At 30.7% G+C, this 21,196-nt stretch overlaps 5 protein-coding genes across 6 annotated transcripts in view; 2 read left to right on the top strand and 3 right to left on the bottom strand.

Moving 5' to 3' along the window:
* Positions 1–3,380, bottom strand: part of LOC116772281 (uncharacterized) — a 43,915-nt gene extending 40,535 nt beyond the window's left edge. Inside the window, exon 1 of the mRNA XM_061522172.1 lies at positions 3,338–3,380. Coding sequence (XP_061378156.1) covers positions 3,338–3,340 — 3 coding nt within the window. The 5' untranslated portion in view covers positions 3,341–3,380. The remainder of the gene's footprint in view (positions 1–3,337) is intronic.
* Positions 3,381–4,485: 1,105 nt separating this feature from the next.
* On the top strand, positions 4,486–5,507 carry LOC116772731 (probable prefoldin subunit 4). The gene is made up of 3 exons (XM_032665002.2): positions 4,486–4,654; positions 4,750–4,971; positions 5,201–5,507. The coding sequence occupies exons 1-3, from the start codon at positions 4,622–4,624 to the stop codon at positions 5,351–5,353; spliced, it is 408 nt and encodes a 135-aa protein (XP_032520893.1). The 5' UTR covers positions 4,486–4,621; the 3' UTR covers positions 5,354–5,507.
* Positions 5,508–6,603: 1,096 nt separating this feature from the next.
* Positions 6,604–12,203, bottom strand: LOC116772729 (sodium/hydrogen exchanger 8). Its single transcript, XM_032665000.2, has 7 exons — positions 10,802–12,203; positions 10,567–10,723; positions 10,163–10,317; positions 9,762–9,913; positions 9,499–9,627; positions 8,817–8,909; positions 6,604–7,904 (listed from the first exon to the last, which is right to left on the bottom strand). Exons 1-7 carry the CDS (start codon positions 11,973–11,975, stop codon positions 7,752–7,754), a joined length of 2,013 nt encoding a protein of 670 aa, XP_032520891.2. The 5' UTR covers positions 11,976–12,203; the 3' UTR covers positions 6,604–7,751.
* A 1,578-nt stretch (positions 12,204–13,781) lies between these two features.
* Positions 13,782–17,783, bottom strand: LOC116772421 (acyl-protein thioesterase 1). Its single transcript, XM_032664613.2, has 5 exons — positions 17,545–17,783; positions 17,438–17,469; positions 17,152–17,365; positions 16,911–17,084; positions 13,782–14,184 (listed from the first exon to the last, which is right to left on the bottom strand). The coding sequence occupies exons 1-5, from the start codon at positions 17,593–17,595 to the stop codon at positions 13,993–13,995; spliced, it is 663 nt and encodes a 220-aa protein (XP_032520504.1). The 5' UTR covers positions 17,596–17,783; the 3' UTR covers positions 13,782–13,992.
* Positions 17,784–17,833: 50 nt separating this feature from the next.
* On the top strand, positions 17,834–20,943 carry LOC116772423 (uncharacterized). 2 transcript variants are annotated; one of them, XM_032664614.2, is made up of 3 exons: positions 17,834–17,973; positions 18,305–20,059; positions 20,688–20,943. In XM_032664614.2, exon 2 carries the CDS (start codon positions 18,323–18,325, stop codon positions 18,953–18,955), a length of 633 nt encoding a protein of 210 aa, XP_032520505.1. In that variant the 5' UTR covers positions 17,834–17,973; positions 18,305–18,322; the 3' UTR covers positions 18,956–20,059; positions 20,688–20,943. The 2 variants fall into 2 exon arrangements, with proteins under 2 accessions (XP_032520505.1, XP_032520506.1); XM_032664615.2 differs by lacking the exon at positions 17,834–17,973 and adding an exon at positions 18,063–18,197.
* The last annotated feature ends 253 nt before the right edge of the window (positions 20,944–21,196 follow it).

Consider the following 21,196-nt stretch of genomic DNA (forward strand, 5'->3'; position numbering starts at 1 on the left):
TAAACTATTAGTTAATTATATAAACTTATTGACACATTTCTTAACAATGTTTATACCAATAAGCTTGAGTTGGGGCCGCTTCGACATACTCGTATAAGGAACTTCAAGAGTTTTTGATACATAACCTTCTAACTTTACAGATTAACTTAGGTTATTACTGAGAGAAACGGGAAACGCGTCGTATGTGGTGCGACGATGGAATAAGTAGGTACTATGCATACTGTTACGTAATGAATCTGAACTTGTTTATTAGACATAAAGTATATTTTAAGATATACATGTCTACTAACATAAGTTTAACTATTACTATATATATTATATATATTCTTTGCTACAAAGTAACCGAAACGTCGGGAGTATGTAGTTTTTTACAAAAATAAATCACGCGTAGTTTTTACGAAAAATACTAGTTTCATTTAAATGAATAAAACTCGCGAAAACCTTAGATCTCATTATAAGTTTAACTAGATATAGTATATTATATATTATTAAGTATATATTGTAAAACAATGACAAAAACGTTGACGAGGGTATTAAGAAGGATTTAATCAAAACCTATATTTTTTTTTACAATTCATTTAAATATTACGTAAATATGTCGTTAAAAAATATAAATTACTTACGATATCTGCAACCCTTAGAATTAATTTCAACCACTTGACTACTTAAAACGTTGAACAATCATATCAGCGCCTTCATGCTATTGTTAGAGAGGACTTTGAACCTCTGAATAGCAGTTAGCACATTATGGCTTCGAATTCTATATTGTAGGGAAATTAGTGGACTAGCATTCCACTTACCAGCAATATAACTTGCAAAATTCATCCACATAAAATATGACACCATCTTATCGTAATAAAACATCATAAAATTACTTATTTATTTCGTAGCTTATATAACTAGCGTAAATTTAGCTTTCATGCTACTTTCGATTATATGATGTGTGGAAGTATATTTAACTATATGGATGCAAATATTAGTGTTTACTGTTTTTATTTTACTATACATTTTAAGTGAAACGGTTCTTAAAGTAGCATAATCAAAATATCTCCTCTCAGGTGATCACCGGCACAATAGTAGATATTAGTAGAGTTAGACTAGTTATCGAAACGTATTTCGACTTCGGGATAGGACAACCCTATCGACCGCTTGGTAAAAAGTGCAGTCAGTCACGGGGGAAAGGGACCTTAACCCCTTTGCGGGGTCTTGGGCCGGGCCGGGGGAACAGTCCCGAGAGGAGGGTTTGACAGGCTTTGCGGACTAGGCTAGGCTAGGCCCCACAGCGACACACCAGTGCACAGCCTTGCCACATTCGACCCTGTGCGTTATCTGGTGGCGTCTGGCCACTGGCGGAGTAGCAACGTCCAGTTATCCCTACGCCGATACAGGTTAGCGGGTGAGCTTGAAGATCGACGGCAGTTCATGGGGCCTCAGATATCCAACATCACCAGACGGTTTCCGTGGCTGTCAGCTGGAGATAAGAGAGAAAGATAGGTGGCCTGAGATCCTTACACGAAGTTAGGTGTTAGAACGTGCTTCGTTTGAGAGCCTTCAAGATACAAAATGTTGTGGATGGTTAGCTAGGAGTCTACCCGTTGCTGTTTTGGGGGGAAAGATCCACCGCTGAATGTGGTGATGGGATACTCGGACCTCTTCAGAGGTAGGGATGGCTTTAAAGCAAGTTTTCGCTCTTTCTATCTTTGGACGCTCTTCTCTCAGCGATGGGTGATAGGAGATTGGCCGCGTGGGCTTGAATGTAAGAAGTAAGGTTAAGCAAGCTCGCCAGGCGGGAGGACACTCCTAGTCTCTTCTAGACGGAGGGGTAGGTATAAAAACTTTCACCGCGTTAAGAAAAAACAGTTACCGAAACGTATTGTAAAAAGGCCAATCTGTGGACTTGTTGTGAACTAAGTAAGCGAAATCTGTTTTGGAATACACTTAAAACTAGCAAAGCGGACACATCTATGTCGCCTAAAAATTCTAGGTCTGGATACTAGTTAGTGAGCCCCAGGTGGGTAGATTTAGAGAATTGAATCTTTATAGTCTGTGTTTTGAACTCAAAATCTAATAAAACCATTGGTCGATTAAAACTTGAAAAAATGAAGAAGAAAGTATCTAAAATCTATGTTATTACATACTAACATAACCTCTATGTGAAAATATTATCTCAAAATCCAGATAGAACAACGTCTTGAGGATCACGAGATCAAGATCAAGATCAAGAGTAATATTTTGGGTAAGCCTAAGACAGAGATCTCAAATGTAATTAAATACATCATAATTTTAATTAAAAAAAGACCAAAGCTTGTCTCGAGATATGACTAATTTTCTTGTAAGATTTTGATTATATATTCAGAAAGTAAATTGACTGTGAACAATTTACCAAACAAAAATACATGAAGTTATAATCTGAATCTTTTTATAATCAGAACGAAAAATATTATTACAAACAATTGAAGGCCAAATACTAATTTTTTCGTTTTTTCTCAACGGAAAATTTTAGTAATGTTACTTTAGCGGTTGCTATAAAGCCATGCCATTTGTTATATTAATGTAAAATGGTTGGGTTGGTACAAATATAAAACAAAAAAACAAGAGTCATACACGAAAAAATATAGTTTTATTTTTGCTTCTAAGTTCTTTCCTCATTTATCTTCCCTTGACTTGAAAATCATTGCAAAACAATGCCATCTCTAATTGTACCAGCAGAAACATTTACAGTAAATGGCACTTGAAGAGCGTCAAATCTTACAAGTAACAGAAATATTTTGAAAAAACACTTTCCTTCGAAGGTCTGTAAGTGATATCAACTTATATTTATATATATTTTCTATTCATTCAATAATTTACTAATATATAATTGGCCTATAATCTATATCCAAACAAAAAGCAAGCAATGGTCCATGCCTTATGAATTCCATTAAAAATGCTTTAAATGATTGGCATATCGAGTATGGTTAGGCATGAAACGTTATTATAAGGCTCTCTGACAAAATTATGTTAATAATATTTAATTTTACAACAGTCTTATATAGCAAACTACACCCTAATCTCTTGTATACGTCCAACCAACGGTAACTGTCGAGATTAAGAAAATATTCGAATAGATGAAAAAAAAATCTTTTATTTACTACAATAAAATGCGCAAGAAATTTTATAAAATTAAGTTATTCAGGACTAAGGTTTTTATAACAAATGAAAATTTGTCACCTGTTTGAAATTTTTTGGATTATCGAAATGGAAAATTTCTCGCTGTTTTTAATTCTATAATAAAATATTTGTAATTTTACATTGGAAGAAATAAGGAAGGAATTTCATAAAATAAAATTACCCTCACCATAGTCCTGTTCGTTTTTTTCACAAATTACCATATTAACAATGGATAACACAAATAGTGATACAAATATAAAATATACGACTTTGAAGGCCAATGATAAAAATATCGCAGTGCTGTTATTGTACGTTAGGTTTTTCAAGTGCTTGTATTTACCTTAAGGCCATCGATACGGTTCAGTACCGGAAAACATAAATTGCTAGCGTTTCTATAAAAAACGAACACATATTTAATTGAACCTGCAAAATGAAAGAAAATAGAATACAAAAATATGCAGGTTTGACGCACATAAGTTTCGGTAAAAACAAATATTTGAGGTTTGTTTTAAAAATTGAATCATACCATCATATTGATTTCATATATATTATATAAATACTTCTAAAAAAATACCGATACCTTAAATTGCTTTACAAAAATTTATTAAAATTTTACTAAGTTCACTTAAAAGTTACCCAGAACAAATTAAAAACATCCAACATTTTGGCAGATCTACTTTTACGTATATATTTGTGAAAAAGTAAGTCCCAATAGCTCTTGAGTATAAAATTAAAAGGAAATAATTATCTGTACATGAGGAAATTATACGACAAATCGTACATGTACAAAATATATTAAAAAAGCAATAAATTATTACATGTATATTCTTTATTGACGGTTAGTTATTAGATTCTTCGATATTTGTGTATTTAATATTGATTACATACACAAATATCGAAGAAACTGAACTCTTCCATTAAAGAATAGTGAAGGAGATACCTACTTTATTTTTACCTTTAGAGAATGTTATCGTAACAAATATATTTATTAATAAAAAAATATGAAATACCCATGAAGTTATGTAACAAAAACAAGTTTTTAAGTATGTTTGATTAGATGCCTACAGACATAAACATTATAATCAATTATCCTTATTCGAAGCTCGTTAATATTGACAGAAATGTAACTTTGAAAACTCGCGCCGGCCATGGTTTACATTTATTTTTTAAAAAAAATTATAGAATAAAAATTACCAATAAATGACAATTATCTTTTGTAATGTCAAATTTTTTTAGCTTTATCGGTTCCAAAAATCATGGTGATCACTTTTATAAGTCAAAAATTCATATTGGAACTAAATTTAGGCCTCATCTCAAATGTTCGGTGCATTAAGTATCTAAAACACTGTCAAGTGTCATTGTCAAAAGCGTTACAAGAATTGAGGTTATCTTCACCTGCCGAAAAAAAGTTAAATAAATATAATAAACCGTTCATTGTAATAACAAAAGACAACGTTTTGAATAAACTAACATGGCAAATTCTGGAAAGGGCACTTTTCAGCGGGTAAAGTACAATTGGATAGATGGTTGGACAAATGATTGGACACAGCTCCATATTTCACATAATAATTAATAATTGTTTATGTTCGATTATTACAGGATTCCGATGTACACATTTCATATGAAGACCAACAGAAAATTAATAAATTTGCTCGTCTCAATGCTAAAGTAGATGACTTAAAAGACGAATTAAAAGTCAAACAAAATGATATGAAAAACCTAGAGGAAGCTGTTGAGGAATTAGGCTTAGCTGATGATTCGGAAAAAATACCTTATCTTGTTGGAGAAGTTTTTATCTGCCAAAGCTTAGAAGACACGTTGGTACGAAATAATACACATAAAATGCTCTTTCCAAACTGTTTAAATAAATAAACACTAACAACTAAATTTGTTATAATTGGCTCCTCATATAATACAAATTGTACTTTAACTAAAATGTTTTAAAGAATCTATAAAAAAAAAATACTTAATATCTTATTGTCAGTAAAATGTTAAGTACTTAAATTTTTTTTTTTTTTATAATCTTCAAATGTCTACTTCATGTTTTCAGCAATCCTTAGAAGATAATAAAACAAAGAAGCAAGATGAAATAGCTGAACTTGAAGCAAAATGTGATGATTTAAAGTCTCAGATGGCAGAATTAAAGGCACACCTGTATGGAAAGTTTGGCAGTCACATCAACTTAGAAAATGAAGAGTCCTAAAATGTAAATTTAGTTGAACTCGGCTTGAGTAATTTGTTAATGTAACACTTGAAAAGATAAATTAATTTCTAACCTACTAATCTATAAATTTTTATAAGCTCTCAAAAGTTAAAGTATTGTTTTGTTCTTACAAATATATTGAACCTTCAATATACTCCTGTAATTAATTTTAATACATGATAAAACAAAAAGCAGAAATACATATCATTTTACATACTGTGATTATAAAAAATAACCAAAATCCTGTCCAACTTTGATCAATTGTCGTAAATATCTGTACAAGTGTGGGCCAAATGGGTAATCAAAATTTAAGATCACAGTGTATCATAGCCTTAAGATCATTGGGTTTTAGGATTGTGTTAGACAATTTACATGAGTTAATTCAAGTAAGTAATCATTAATTCCTCCCACACCCAACATTCTAAATAAATCTAGCATCCTGAAGTTGTGACCTTTAAGTAGTTTGGAGGTACAAGGTCCCTCCTACCGAATCTTCTTTGTGTTTATCAGGACTTGTAATAAAAGTATACATTAAGATTTCATTTAGACTTGCTCCTATTGGCTTTTTAATTACAAGTGCACTAGCATTGAGATTGGGCATATTGATTTTGACTATTATCTTCGAGCACAACCATTCAAATGGTACATTAAACACCCCTTGTTGCTGTTTAAAAGATATTACTCAAGTGGCTTTCATGTATTTTTTATTTTTAATAGTTTTAATAAATATTTTTGAAGCGAAACTTCGAATGCGACTTCCAACATAGTTGAAGTTAAAATTTTAACTCTACCATGGAACAGATATCAAATTACTGTTTCATTAAATGTGCAACACTGGTGGGGAGTGGGAATAGAAAGAGACAGAGAGAGAGTTGATGGAATGCACTCTAATATATGCTTATATCAATTGTTAATTCTAAGCAATGTTAATAGTTTTTCTTAAAGAGACAATAATGGTTCACCAAAAATCAATTTATACCCCCACCTATATTTATTCTCACGTTACGAAGTTTCACTTCCGAGTGACTAAAAATTTTTTGTTTGTTGCTTGTATCTGTGAATTACAACTTGAGTTTTTAAACTAACATGTTAATGATTACAAAATAAATATTATAAAAAAAATTTTTTGCTTCGAACCATATATGTATTTGTTAAAAAGTTTACCTCCATAATAAATAAACAGTACGATCAAAGCTTTGAGGTCTAGTAAAAAAAGAGACTTAGAAGCGGGATCAAATAAAACAAGAAAATGTTATACATTGAATATATAAATAATTAAAGAAATATAAGTAACAATAAATCCTTATGATCTTAAATCGTCACATAATAATAAGTCAATAGAGCAACTAATAAATTATCCGACTATCACAAAACTATGACAACAAAATATAGGAATGACTTTAAGATTGATAACTAAGTTAATTGTACTACAAACATTTGTTTAACACGCTTACAGCCTCTAAGACGGGTGAATTGTAATCTCATTATAAATAATTCCTATTGGACGGTCGTATGTGACAATTTTTGGATAGTATGAGACACTATTTTAATACCTGAAAATACATAACAAATTCAAATAGTTTCATAAACTACTATGATTTGCTCTGACATGTTACATTTGCTTTTGGACATACAAAATATGGCTAATAATACCGTACAATAAAAGCTAAGTACACATGATATGACACAACCAAAAATAAAAAAAAACTAATAAATTTGCTCAGCAACTATGTGTGCGTATTTATCTAATAATACATTCGTAATACCATCACAATTTCTGACTAAAATATATAATCACATTTAATAGGTAAGAAAGTTAGGACAATAACGGTGAGATTGTTGAATTTGGCACGATGCATCATTATTGTGTTTAAGTAGATCTTCATTAGGCCATTTCCTTGTAAAATTTTTTCATGTTAGTTCCAAAAACTTTATTACCTTTTAACACTGTTGGAAATTATATTTAGATCACTTGGTGTTGTTATATGTTAAAAAGCTTGGTGCATAACACTTCTATTTTATTCCTATTTGCACTATAATAATAATACAAGCAAATTGTTTCAAAAACACATGAACATATGAATTAAAACGAAGTTTTGTTGTTTGAACAACAGTTACTTCATAACAGGAACAAGCCTCCCTAGCATACACTTTTTTATTGCACATAGAAACATATATCCCACATTTAGAAAATATCTACATTAGGAATGTAACAAATAAGAAAAATACAATTATCTTCATAACGATTCATTAAATTACTACAAGAAATTACAGAAACATCTTCAGAATTATATTATAAAAATATTGCTGTAAAAATATATGTGCCACTTATTTTTATATTTGTAACATCCCTAATATAACAAAATATACTTAATTATAATGAATTCTGTGTATCATCTCATACACCTCTCTGTAAGCTTGTGTGGGAGTTCGACAATGAGCTCGCTTGAATGGTTTCATCTTCATCTGTATCGTGGTCATTGGATATTCTGATGGCCTGGTACCATTGATTGGTTAGATCTGTCATTTGGCTCTTGCAATCCTTTAGTTCCTGAAATAATTAGCGATATGTGTAAGAACATGAAATTTTCAATTATAATAATAGTCAGTGAAAATGATAGTAACAATAATTTGTCATTTAGGAAATTATTTATCCTACAGGCAGATTTTTCTTAGTCCGAGTGGAAAGCTTAGAGCAAATACTACACGTCTCTTTTAAACTTAATTCTGTTATTTTTATTCTCTTTCAGTTATAAAATGAAATTGAGACATTTACTATTGTGGTGATGGAAAATAAATAAAAAATTTAAAAAATGCTTTATGGATTTCCATGTTCTGTGAACATGGTAGTCATTACGGCCACATATCATGGTCATTGTGGCCACGCATTGTGGTCAAAGTTATATGACTCATATTCAATGAAAAAGAAATGCAAAATACCTTATTCGATAAGATTCATGTGTGCAAAATTAAACAGGTGCAACAAGACCAGCGTGAAATCCGTACAAGGCCACTCATGACAGTTACATATCAAGCTAACCGATAAAGTACTCATTCCTTGTGAAAATGATTTCTTTCTGGTTATTTAAAAATAATGAATTTCTGGTTATTTAAAAAAAATGATGGAAAATAAATAAAAAATTTAAAAAATGCTTTATGGATTTCCATGTTCTGTGAACATGGTAGTCATTACGGCCACATATCATGGTCATTGTGGCCACGCATTGTGGTCAAAGTTATATGACTCATATTCAGTGAAAAAGAAATGCAAAATACCTTATTCGATAAGATTCATGTGTGCAAAATTAAACAGGTGCAACAAGACCAGCGTGAAATCCGTACAAGGCCACTCATGACAGTTACATATCAAGCTAACCGATAAAGTACTCATTCCTTGTGAAAATGATTTCTTTCTGGTTATTTAAAAATTGTTTTTGTCATTAAAGTAATACATTGCGATTACCTGATGCGTGAATCTTCTAGTAAAGAAGGGTATCAAATATTTCAAATCTAATCTGACGAAACCCTTCAACCTCGTTGCATGCGAGTAATTAACCTGAAATTAAGAACAGTAGTAATTATTCTCTTAATATACTTTACGTAAACCGCGTTTTTATACATAGAAAGCTTATTCTAGTTCCGATATTGCTATATAAAAATATATTTTAAAATTAACTCTTCCAGGTTTAAAAACAACACTTCAAAGGAATAGCTAAGACGCTTGTTATGAAAAATTATATCGATTTTACGGTTTTCTTAAACCCTTTTCACGGTTTTTATAAAGTCTTTTACAATATAATATCAATATAAAAAGTAAAATATAACTCCAACTCCAATTTTTTTTTTGATCTTTTATGATTCAAACTGTATCCTGTTCGTATAATATAGTTATAAACGTATAGGCACATATGTATGTAACAGCGAAAAAAAAATTCCCTTAATTTCTTTTTATGTAATGTAAATCAAAAAACTGTATGAACAAAATATAACAATACATATACGGAACTCGGAAGTGTTTTATAAATGAATCGCATTAAAAAACAAATACTTTCGTCTAGATAAAAGATAAGTTTTAAATCATAGATAAAAAAAAAACTGAATTACAATAAATTTATTATTACCATGTGATTTTATATTGTCATTACCTCCAATTCCTCCTCGGTTATTTCCGAGAGGTGTTCAGAATCGATCGCCTGCCCCCACTCCTTAGTCTTAGACAGACTCACTTCCTTCTGTTTACGTAACGGCCTTGAACGTTTCACTTTCTTATTGGCCTGAATGGAAAAACTTATTAAATTGTTGCAACAAATAACAATGTTATAAAAAGTATATCATTATTGAGAGAACACGAGCTAGTTGATTCTAAATTAATTTAACATAAGTATAAGACTATAACATATTTACGTACTCTCAAAAATTTCAGTAACGGCATAGTCGAACCTCCAAAGAAAAGAGTAGTGAAGAGCACAATTATAAGAGTAGTTGTTATAATAACGTGCCGGGTTTCATCGGAAAAGTCGAGGTGAAGAGACAGAGCATAGGAAATGGCGCCCCTTAGACCTGAAATATACATAATATGTACATACCATGAAATATTAAGTCAATATTTTCAAGGATAATATTCTAAAGCGTTGCCAATAATCACAACGGTTGATATTTTTTCTTAAATAAGCCGATATTTATCGATATCGACAAAAAAAAAATATTTAGTGTATGAAATAGAAAATATCTGATAACATTAAAAAGAAATACAAATACACTTCACTAGTATCTTATCTAAACATCAACAAACTCCCAACACAAACTTACCACTGAACCACATGATGAACATCATTTTCTTTGTTATTTTATGCTCACGGAACTTATTACATAGTAAGGCTAAGGGAAAGATGTTTGCGGCTCTTCCAATTAAGCATAAAACTATGCTCCATACTACTAATGCCGGCTCAACTCGGTGTCGGAAACTGTTGGGTAATAAATATGTATGAACATAAAATAGTCTGTTTCAATGTTAGGATTAAATTAAACATAATGAATTTTTTAATTTTATTTACCCATAAAAATAGTTTTAACATAAATACTTAGCTCTGAGACGGATTAAAATTAGTAGAAAGTAAGGCAGTACTTTGTTAATAGTGTCATGGCTCAAATACATTTTACAAAACATACTAAATTAAATCTTTGTATATGATTTAAACCTTTTTATTATTTACCTGAATATAGCTAAACCCAAATAGGCAAAAACGCAGGTCTCAGCAATGAAGGCAAGTGTCCTCATAGTTTGTTGCATTGTAACTTGAGTGACCGTTGATAGGTTGAAATGCGTATAGTGTGACATTACTATACCACAAAACAGGATGGCCATTATACCTGTAAATATTTTTTTAATAATAAAAAAATATTATCAAATTTGTTAATTACAAATTTAATATATATACAACGACATACCAGATAAATGTATTCCTTCGGCCAGGACGTAAGGCGCATAAGTAAATACCAACATCATACCAAACTCTAAAGAAGGATTCTTTCTCAAATCAACATGTTTTAGAAGTAGCGCACTAATCAGAGCAAATAGGACACCTATGCCAGCCGATGCAAAGAACATTAACCAGAAACGATTTATCGCCGATAAAATTGCCTCGGTCGTAGACATTAGAGGATCATTTGAATCCAACACAGCGGTTGTAAGAACAATTGCCACAGCATCATTAAGTATACTCTCTCCAAATACCAACATGTTTAATACAGGATCCACATCGAGAGCATGGAAAATAGCCACTGTGGCCACGGGATCAACAGCCGATATAAGTGATCCAAATGCAAACGACTCCACAAAACTTAGTTTATACACCACCTGGGCTAGACCTAACAAATAAATACCTGCACCAATTACAAATGCAGATATAGCAGTTCCTACTATTGCAAAGAGCAAAATTGAACCGATATTCTGGAAAAAGTTACCTTTATGGAGATTATAGCCAGATTCAAAGATTATGGGAGGTAGTAAAACTAAGAAGAAAGCGGTTGGAGAAAAGGCTTCCTCCTTTCTCCAATTGGCTATATTTCTTATTGACATGAGGTTAATTATCATACCAATAAGCGCTCCAAGGAATACTATAACAACACTCTCGGGTAAATAAGAGAATCCTGTTTGCAACATTAAATGAATCAGAAGTATACCCAGTGCCAATATGCAAAGTACAAAGAATATTGCCATTGAACTGTTATGTTCATCTTCAGCTGAACTTTTACCAGGAAGTGGAGCAGCATCAGAAGGACTTACATCGGAGGCATTCGGAGCAGGTGATGATGAAATATTTACAGGAACAACTGCCAATATTGAAGAATTAGAAGGACCAACCTCATAAACAATGTGAGAGCTCTCTGTAGAGGAGCTTGACGGATGTGATACAACTGTGTCATTAGAACTCGTGGTGTTTTGTGTGGTATCGCGTTTTAACCTTGGACCTTGGTTAACATCCCAATAAGAAACATCGTCATCTCCTATAAAATTCTTCGTGTCCGTACTCAAATGATTTTCTTTTTCCTGGCACGTTATAACGGATGTAAGTGTTATTAAAAAAATCAACACAGGGAACAAACACGTCCAATTCCGCATTTTTATTGATGTTAAACACGAAAATATGTTTCACAGGTAAAATTTTAAATATTACATTTAAATAACAAATTATGATCGTCGTCACAGAGCCGAATTTGTTTTGTAGATTAATAAATAAAATGCAACATTTTAAATTTAATCACCATTATCACATTATATAGAGTACATTTTTATTTAAAATTAAAAATTACTATCGTTCGGTCTTTCTAGAGCCAAGATAAAATATCATGTGTCAATAATGAATTGTTAGTTGTCAAGGTCAGCTAGAATGAGATGTCAGTTGTGAAACCATTTAATATTTTAATCCCATGTACCTATTAATTTTACATAGTATGTACATAACTATATTTTTTGTCTATCAATTCTTTTATATTGAAAAACCGCTAAATTTATAATATATATAAAATATGTTTTTTTTTAATTATGTAATCCCAATTACTGATTTTTCTGTTTTCTGTTTATAATAAAAAAAAACATAGAATTTAAATACCTCAAATATGCAAATAAATTATTAATAATAATATATGATTTTTTTTTAAATGAATACCGTTTTTTACGTGTAATGAAACTACATAAATCTTGTAATGTATACCTATTTCACATGAACAAAAACAACTTATGTAACTGATAGCATATAAATTCTTGATAGGTACTAATAATCCACAAAATATTTAAGACAATAATTTTTCCATATTAAATCCTAAGAGAACCGATGAACGAGGGTGTCTAGTCTTCAATGGCCGCAGCGTAATACTTAACGCAGCGTAAATAGACCACCGACTGCGTCTCAATAAGTATATAAAGAAGGTAGCTAAGAGTTTGTCGTGGTAAAGGTTCTCGGAGGTTTAGTTTAAGTAGCAGTGATTTTATCATAACTAATCGCATAACAAGAAAGCAATAATCTAAGATTGAGGAATATTGGCTTTACTACTTATCTGTACTTTCTCTGAATGGATTATCAGTTTTATCCACGAAAACTTGAATTTGGTCAGAATAATTTCCTGCAAATTGAAAAGAAAACACTTTTATTCAGTGTTTTTATGGAAAAGCTACTGAATTTCGTTCAAAAAATCCACTTTTAAGTATCCTTAACTATACGAGAAAAACAAATAATTTAGCAATTATTTATGGAGCTTTCCAAGAATTATAAAAAACCTAAAAGTTGTATTATTTGAAAACACTTCGTTTTTTAATCGATTAACATTTTCTAGCATCTAAATAATAATGAGATACCAATTGTAGGACAACAAAACATTATTAATGAGTATAGTTAAAAATAAAATGATCTTTGTCTTATTAAGGGTTTTAAATGAACAAACTGTAATCATTATTAAATTTAAATTAACTTCCGCCATGTTTACTTTCACTTGCTTATATCTGAATAATATATGTATTTAGCAGTCGAAACGCCGTCATCTTGCGGGCGCTTTGGGTGACGTCAAACTACACGTCCAGTGGGTCCTTACTGTGAACTTTTCAGTTACTTCGCGTACATATTTACAGTTTTAAAGTTTTTTTTTCATCAGAGATAGCTATCAAAAGTAGTGATGTTAGCAAACCTTCACAAAGAAGTGATCACAAAGTAAGTCCAAGTACTTCCCACACAAGTGTCTGTGATCAACCAGGACCCAATACTTCCCGTATTGGACGTGATGATCTTCAGGTAGAGCTTTTCACTTCTCATAATGAGGAGAAATTGCATTGTGACAAAGCTGTGCAAGTTAATATTAGACCGAACTATAGAAGCAAAGGTGTCAATGTAAATATACCTACTAGAAAACGAAAAGTTAGAAATAAAAAAACTCATTGAATTAAAAAGTATACTTTATTTCATAGCTATCCTTAAATACAATATTTGGTTACTGAAAAAATAACTTAGTGTAGGATCGACAACAGAAAATAAAGTTTTTAATTTTTTTTTACGTCTTTTGTAAGAGTAGCCTTACGAAATAATATATTCAATTTAAAATAACATATAAATCTATAAGTACTGGGGTGTTTGTGATAATTTATGTATTTATTTGACAGCTGGTAAAGTTTTCTCTATAAATGCTCTCATGTCCTTAAGTTCCGCTTCCGAGGAGCTGTGCGACAGACCCTGATATGTGTTGAATTCAATGTTCGTCATGAAGGTCTTCAGAAACGAGGCAGTCATTTGACCCCACTTAAATGGCACGACGGGATCACAGTCACCATGCGCTTGGAATATCTGTAAAGTTTCAATTGACAAAGAATAATTTGTAAATAGGGGTGTTCAGTTTTACGGTTTCCTTCGTATAAATTTACGTTACAACACTTAGAAGTTTTTAGGCTTCTTACAAGTTACGTAATGTTTTTAAATTATTAAGAAAATTATTGTCTTTATGTTGTATTTGCTGTGTTCATATTTCATGAGAGATTTTATAATTAACACAGCATTCACCCGCGGCTTTGTCTGCGGGGATATCGGTTGGACAGGCAACTTATGTTCTATTCCAATTGAGAAAATAAAAGGACAAAATTACTCTACATACACAATATTAGTATTGACAAATGCTGTTTTCTAGAACAATTCAAAGTAAATTATATCCATAACCTACTCACAACCACATATGAAGATATTTTTACCCGACTACAATAAGATTGAAAGAGCATTTGAACATGAGTTTACTGATTTTTTTTTATTTTATAAATGGTAATTTTTTCAATATAATAAAGTACATAGTTATATTTAAATCAACAAAAACTAGCTCAACTCTTTTATATGTCCTAAAAACAAAATCAATGAAAGGTCATGCTCATAAATGTCAGATTACAATTTAATAGGAAAATCACTGAATACTGTACAATTAGCATGAATACAATCAAATTTTTGATCAAAAGAAGCCAACCAAGGTGACTGGTTGTATCAATGTAATGTAGGTGAAGACACATGTATTATATGCAATATAAAAAAATAGATTTAGGAACTGGTAACACTTTTAAAAGTTAATTGACAGAGGCTAATGTTCTAACATACATTCAGATTCCTTACAAAATATATCGTTTACTTTAATCGGAAATTATATTACTATTTTTAAAAAAAACATGTTTGTGTCATATTACTTTAAGGAACTGAAGTGTGGTGTACACAGTAAATATATATATACATATATATGTGTGTGGGTGTGTGTATTCACAAACAACAAATCCTAATCTATTCTTAAATCTGTTAGTTATTTATTTTTTTATATAAATAACATTCAATACTATTCAATATTTAAATATTATTTAACTTTCTATTAATTAACACGGGTCTAATGCATGATTATAAAGTTTTGCTTCCTTTTGTTATGCAAATAAATTTATTAAAATCACATTTACATTCATTATAAGAGCCAACAATAGCTTTTGAAATATTTAGTATTTTGCATTATGGTATAATCTCATAAATCATGTTAATTTATGGAAATTTAAAAATGGAAATGTAAATGTATTGCCATTTAAATAACTGATTTTGTCTGTCTAACGCGAAATATAAAAAACATTTAACAATTAATCAACATTAATTGTTATATGAAAGTTTTGGGAATACCTAAGTTTTAATTATAAAATAGGAATCTAATTATATTAACAAAAAATATACACATCATAGTCCTTGTTAAAAATGTGTCCACTGACTTTTTCAGCATAAGAATATGTTGTCACTATATGTAACTATAGTCAATGTTTTTAAATAAAGAAATTTTATTAGGATGTCTGTTTGTTAGTCATTCGGATACAACATTACAGTACTTTTTTGATATAAAACTAATTTGACCCAAATACACGAGACAAAATCTCTCAGCATTCCATGGATTCACCGTGCGGGTGCCTGGTCCATCGTGTTGCAGGGAGAGGAGCTTCAACAGTGCCTGGGACTTGCGACCCAGGTGTAGGTTTAAAGGGGCCCCTATCTAGCGCGCGTTAAACGCTCACCTCTACTGTCCAAGCTCCTCTCTCTACCTGACCAAATATGAAACGAACCTGCTAGGGCTGCCTTCAACGCACGTTCCAAGAATAAACTGATGCTAGTTCTTGGCAGGCCTAAGTCCTTTAGCAAGTTGTAGAGAGATTTGGCTGTTATACCTCTCGCTCCTATTTCTACCGCATACAAATTTACAACAAAGATATTCTTAGTGAGTTCGTTAGCGAGCTCGGAATACATGTTGACCTTGATGGCATGGCCTTTGGGGATGTTGGTTTACCAAGGAACCGTGTGCTCTATTAGTACAACACGCTTTAAAATTGGAGAATATAAAAATATGTCTAGTGTGTAGACCGACGCACAAATATCCTCTGGGATCTTATATTGCTTCTCATATGTGTCCAACATTTAAGTCCAATCCAAAGCCGCTTTAATAATAGAGTAAGGCTTGACGTTTAGTTTAGGGATGATGTATATGTAATTCATGAATATCGCAGGGTCTCTTTTCTAATAGAGAACTACATTTATATATATATATATATATATATATATTCTTAATGTCAAATAAAGGTGATATGATGGTAGATATAAATGGCCTAAGCAAATATAACACAACAATGTACTGATAACAATATCAATTGATTAATATGCTTTTATTATGTAGTCGTAATTAAAATGTTTCAGTAAAAATAATGATTCAGTTATTTATGCAGTCGATTAAAAAAAAATTGAGTTCACAGAGGATTAACTTTACTCTTTAAGAATTTACTTATTTGGTTACTTTAAAGTGTCCAATAGCTTAGAAAATAAAGACTTAAGTTATATGTATATGGAATATTTTAAAAATGTATTTATCAAATCTTCTTTATTAAACTTGATTTAGATTTTAATGTTATGTAAATCATAATTTTTTGGCTGAATTAATAATGCCAATCAAAATGATTATTACTTTATGCAAAGAGTCTATGTAATTTTAGCATTAAAATTAATTAACTACAGAAAACACTCACAGGTAGCTCTCTTGGAGATTTCACAGCATCGGGAAAGTGAGCATGTCTCGGCAGCCAACAGGAGAGTGACATAACACCGGCAAGGGTCTCAGGATATGTTAATGCTGCATGAAGTGCCAATGCACCACCTTGAGAGAATCCACCCAACAAAATTCTATTTGCTGGAATTCCACCCTGCCATTTTTTTTATATTAATAAGTTGTTACAAACATTAAAGGTGAAGAAATTAAACAATATGTACCTTGACTTCATCAGCAATCAATCCATGAACAAGACTTGTTGCTCTGACAATGCCTTCCTCATCTTCTGGAGCTGTAGCATCCAATGTTCTCAAATCAAACCAAGAGGGCATCCGGAAGCCCGCGTTAAGCGTTACCGGCATTGTAGACGCCGTGGGACAAATCACCTTAACATGGGGCCCTCTAATAGCGGCAATTGTGCTAGCCCAACCATGGCTACATTCAAATCAATTAATTTATTAGAATACACATAGATCAATGTATAAAAATATCAAAATGTTTACGTACCCTGTGTCTCCCAATCCGTGTAAAAATATAAGCTGAAAAAAAATTTTGCTTTATCTCAACTTATTTCGCACGAAAACATACTTGACCTTTTATTTATTGATTCTTACCGACGCTGTTTGTTTTGCAGTAGCGGCAATAATAACTGGATTTGGTTCCATTATTACTTTACTTGAAAATCAATATTAACTACTGTCTGCAGTAGTCCACTTGACCAACCAGTCAATTGGAATAGGATTACAGTACAACACTGCTATAGAGGTTACAGACATTGACAGACGCCGAGCAAATGACAGTAACAGATAAAACATATAAAACTGTAGACAAACACAAACAAATAAGTTATACTATAATCTGTCATTTAAATGTTTTGCTTATATATTTATTATCTATAAATTTCTTGTCTATGGATATTACGATGACTTGATTCAGTTATTGAGTTGATGTTTATTTTAATGAATGGTAATTATTTCAATTGTTTATTGAGCTGTGCCAAATCAAGCGGCATCATTGTATACAATTAAATGGTTTCTTAATCTGTAAGTATGATTACAAGTAAAAACAAATATTGTTTTTAACCAATGACGTCTATTTATGTACAATGTCTTTGGTGCCTACAATGTTTGCTTATTATTATAAACACAATTACTGCAAACTTAAATAAATATGATTATTATTTTACCCAATAATATGTGTATTGTTGTGTTCAGCTCTCAAGCAATGAAAACATAATTCCATCAAACTTATACACGTAACTTTAATGGTTATTACGTTGTAATGTTATGCTTATGTTTACGCTTGTAGTCAAAACAGCTGTTCTGATCAAGTTTTATGAATTCACTTATATACATTTAGAAACCATTGTTACAGATGTATTAATATTGAACAATGGCTACTGATGACATATCACTCCGAGTTGGTATGGGAAGATTGGAAATAGAACCAATCAAAGTTATAAAAAATGTTAATGATGAAAATCCTTTTTCAAATAGCCTACAGAAACGTTACTCCGCTGTAAAATCATGTCCACAAAATATAAATTGTACATGTCTAGTGAAAAAAAGGAAAAAGCTGTCTATTTGTAAAAAGAAACATAACAAATTAATAAAGGAACCCACTCTACGATTGTCACAAAACAACAATAAAAATAACATTATGAGAAATGAGTGTCTGCAACTATTTAATGAAGATATTGTACAATTACGTTTGCAAAAATTCAACACGGACAATATATGCCTGCACACACTTGTCGACAACTGTAACCAGCTAAGCATATCAACAGAAAAAAGTCAAACAAGTGTTAGAGATATTAAGAGTGATAACACAAAATGGTGGAAGTGTGAAGCTGTGAGAGAGAGACACACAAAGGAATCAGGATCAGAAAGAAGTTCTGGTTCGTGTTCACAGCAAGCTCTCAATCCTCCCTGTGATGTAACAATAGACGAACTAGCGAGCTACTTTGAAACACTCGTTCATATACCCAAAAAGATGTCATCGATGGCTGAAATGATGTACATTTGAATTATCAAGAGTTTAAAACTTATGTGGTCCATTATATGCTCTAACTGTTTTATAAACTAAATTGTGTTTTTTACTGTTTTATGCAATGAATCTGTTTTTATATTGCCTCAATGAACTGGGTCCCTTATTAATAGATATATAGATGTAAGGCTGGATCCAATGAAATAGAGTAGTTTTCACATATAGACCAAAGTAGATGTAACATTCAAAGTATTCATGAAATTCTACATTCTTAGTGCTGTAATGTTTATATTTTAAGTGAAACATCTCGTCTGCACTCCATATTTAAACAGAAAGAATAACTAAGAATCATTGTCACTATTGTGATTTAATTCAAGTTTTCTGGAGATTGTAATAATGGCAGTTTACAGGTTATATAATATGTAATTATTAGAATGCCTAAAAATTACATTTTTCTTAATATAATACCAAAATATATTGAAATAGATATGTGTGTTCACGTAAAATTTATATAATAAGTAAATTGAAGGAAATAAATATTTTTAAATGGTATATGTTTTGCTTAGTATAACATATTTTGCTAAAAAATACTTTAAAAGCAAGAAAATTAATGACAGAATTATTAATTAAATTATTAGATTATGAGAATTAGAGACTTCCATTTCAAAAATTCCAACTTTTTTCAAAATTACGTAATATAAAAAATATTACAGTATTATTTTATATATATTCTAATGGTAATAATCAAAACAGAAGTAGGAATTTAAAGAATTAAAGCAATAAAAATGGATAAAACCAGAAAAATCACAATATAAATCAAAGTTAGTGATGACAAAAGACCAGAGTCTAGACTTTAAGCGTTGAACCTATGCGCACTTGATACCAAAACGTTCTGCACCTTGTTTTTTTTAATCTGTGGCAGAAGTAAAAATAGAAATGTAGAAAACGTAAAACATTACTACTAGAATGAAAGATTTTTAAAATTATAATTTATTCTATAAAATGCAAAAAATCAATGTCAATTGGTGTGGAATATTCAATGACGCCTACACTTATTCATCGAATTATCTGCTATTAAGTTTGACGATAGTTATAGCCTCTATATTATGGGTTTGGATATACGAGAATCCGCAGTTCTATAAGGTGCGTAGGAATCAATATTAAATATTTTAATCATGTTACGGTTTGTTTATATCTATACTGATATTTCAAATCACATAAGTCGGACTTTCACAAAGGAATCTACCTGATATATATTTTCTTTCTTGTTTAAATTTTGCTTTTTCCGACTTCCTTGACCTTTGTATTAAAAGTTATCATAAAAACAAAAACACTTAACTCTTAGTCCTTTTGGAATTTTGAAGAGCTTAAACAAGTACAAACAGAAATTCTTTAATGATCAATAGAAAATAGTTTTTTTTTGTATAATAATTTCACATTAATTAATTCAAAAGTTTAATTATCGTATCTAAATAATATTTTAATAAAAAGAATAATATATTTATAAAGATTTTTAAGGCCTATCAATAGTTTTATCAATCTCAAATTAATAAAAGATTATTGCCTTTTGGGACCTAATCCACGTTGTTTATTTTAACAAACCTCAATTTTTATTGCATTATGAAAGAATATGATTAAAATTTTTTACCACGCCGTGATTCATTTATGGAAAAACGTGTTTTATTATCAAAAAAGATATTTAAATTCTATTTATATGTAGGGTACAAGGAAGGAGTAGAAATAATATGAAGTATTCTTATTTTATTTTCAGCTTATTTTCAAAAAGAGTAAACATTCTAATATTCTGAGTCCCACACACAGCGACCAGGAGTTGGCAGATGAATTCAGCAATTTAGACAACGAATTATCAATAACCGTTATACAGAAGAGATTAGCAGAAATATCAAGAAACACATTACTGTCAGAGAAAGAAACAAGGGATGCTGATATTACGACTTGATTAAGCAAGCATTGATTGAAATCGTAAATTATTTAATAATCTATATATAATTATAATATCAAGAAAATTTTAATTGTTTTATTAATCCCTCATTTTGCACTCAGACACGGGTAATATAGAATTAAATCCTGACTTGTTCTGTTTTTTGTCTTCCTGAATCAACATTTCGTTTAACTTACGAAGCATCGCTAATATGATCAGAAATTTTTAAAAAGTTTGCCAATATGTAAGTATTGGTGTTTGTTGTGAATAAATTTATTTTAGACATTACGAAAAAAATTAAATTAAAAAGAAGTAGGAATTATTTTATTGTTACTTTA

The sequence above is a fragment of the Danaus plexippus genome, chromosome 12 (genome assembly GCF_018135715.1).
Source record: "Danaus plexippus chromosome 12, MEX_DaPlex, whole genome shotgun sequence".
Taxonomy (NCBI): domain Eukaryota; kingdom Metazoa; phylum Arthropoda; class Insecta; order Lepidoptera; family Nymphalidae; genus Danaus; species Danaus plexippus.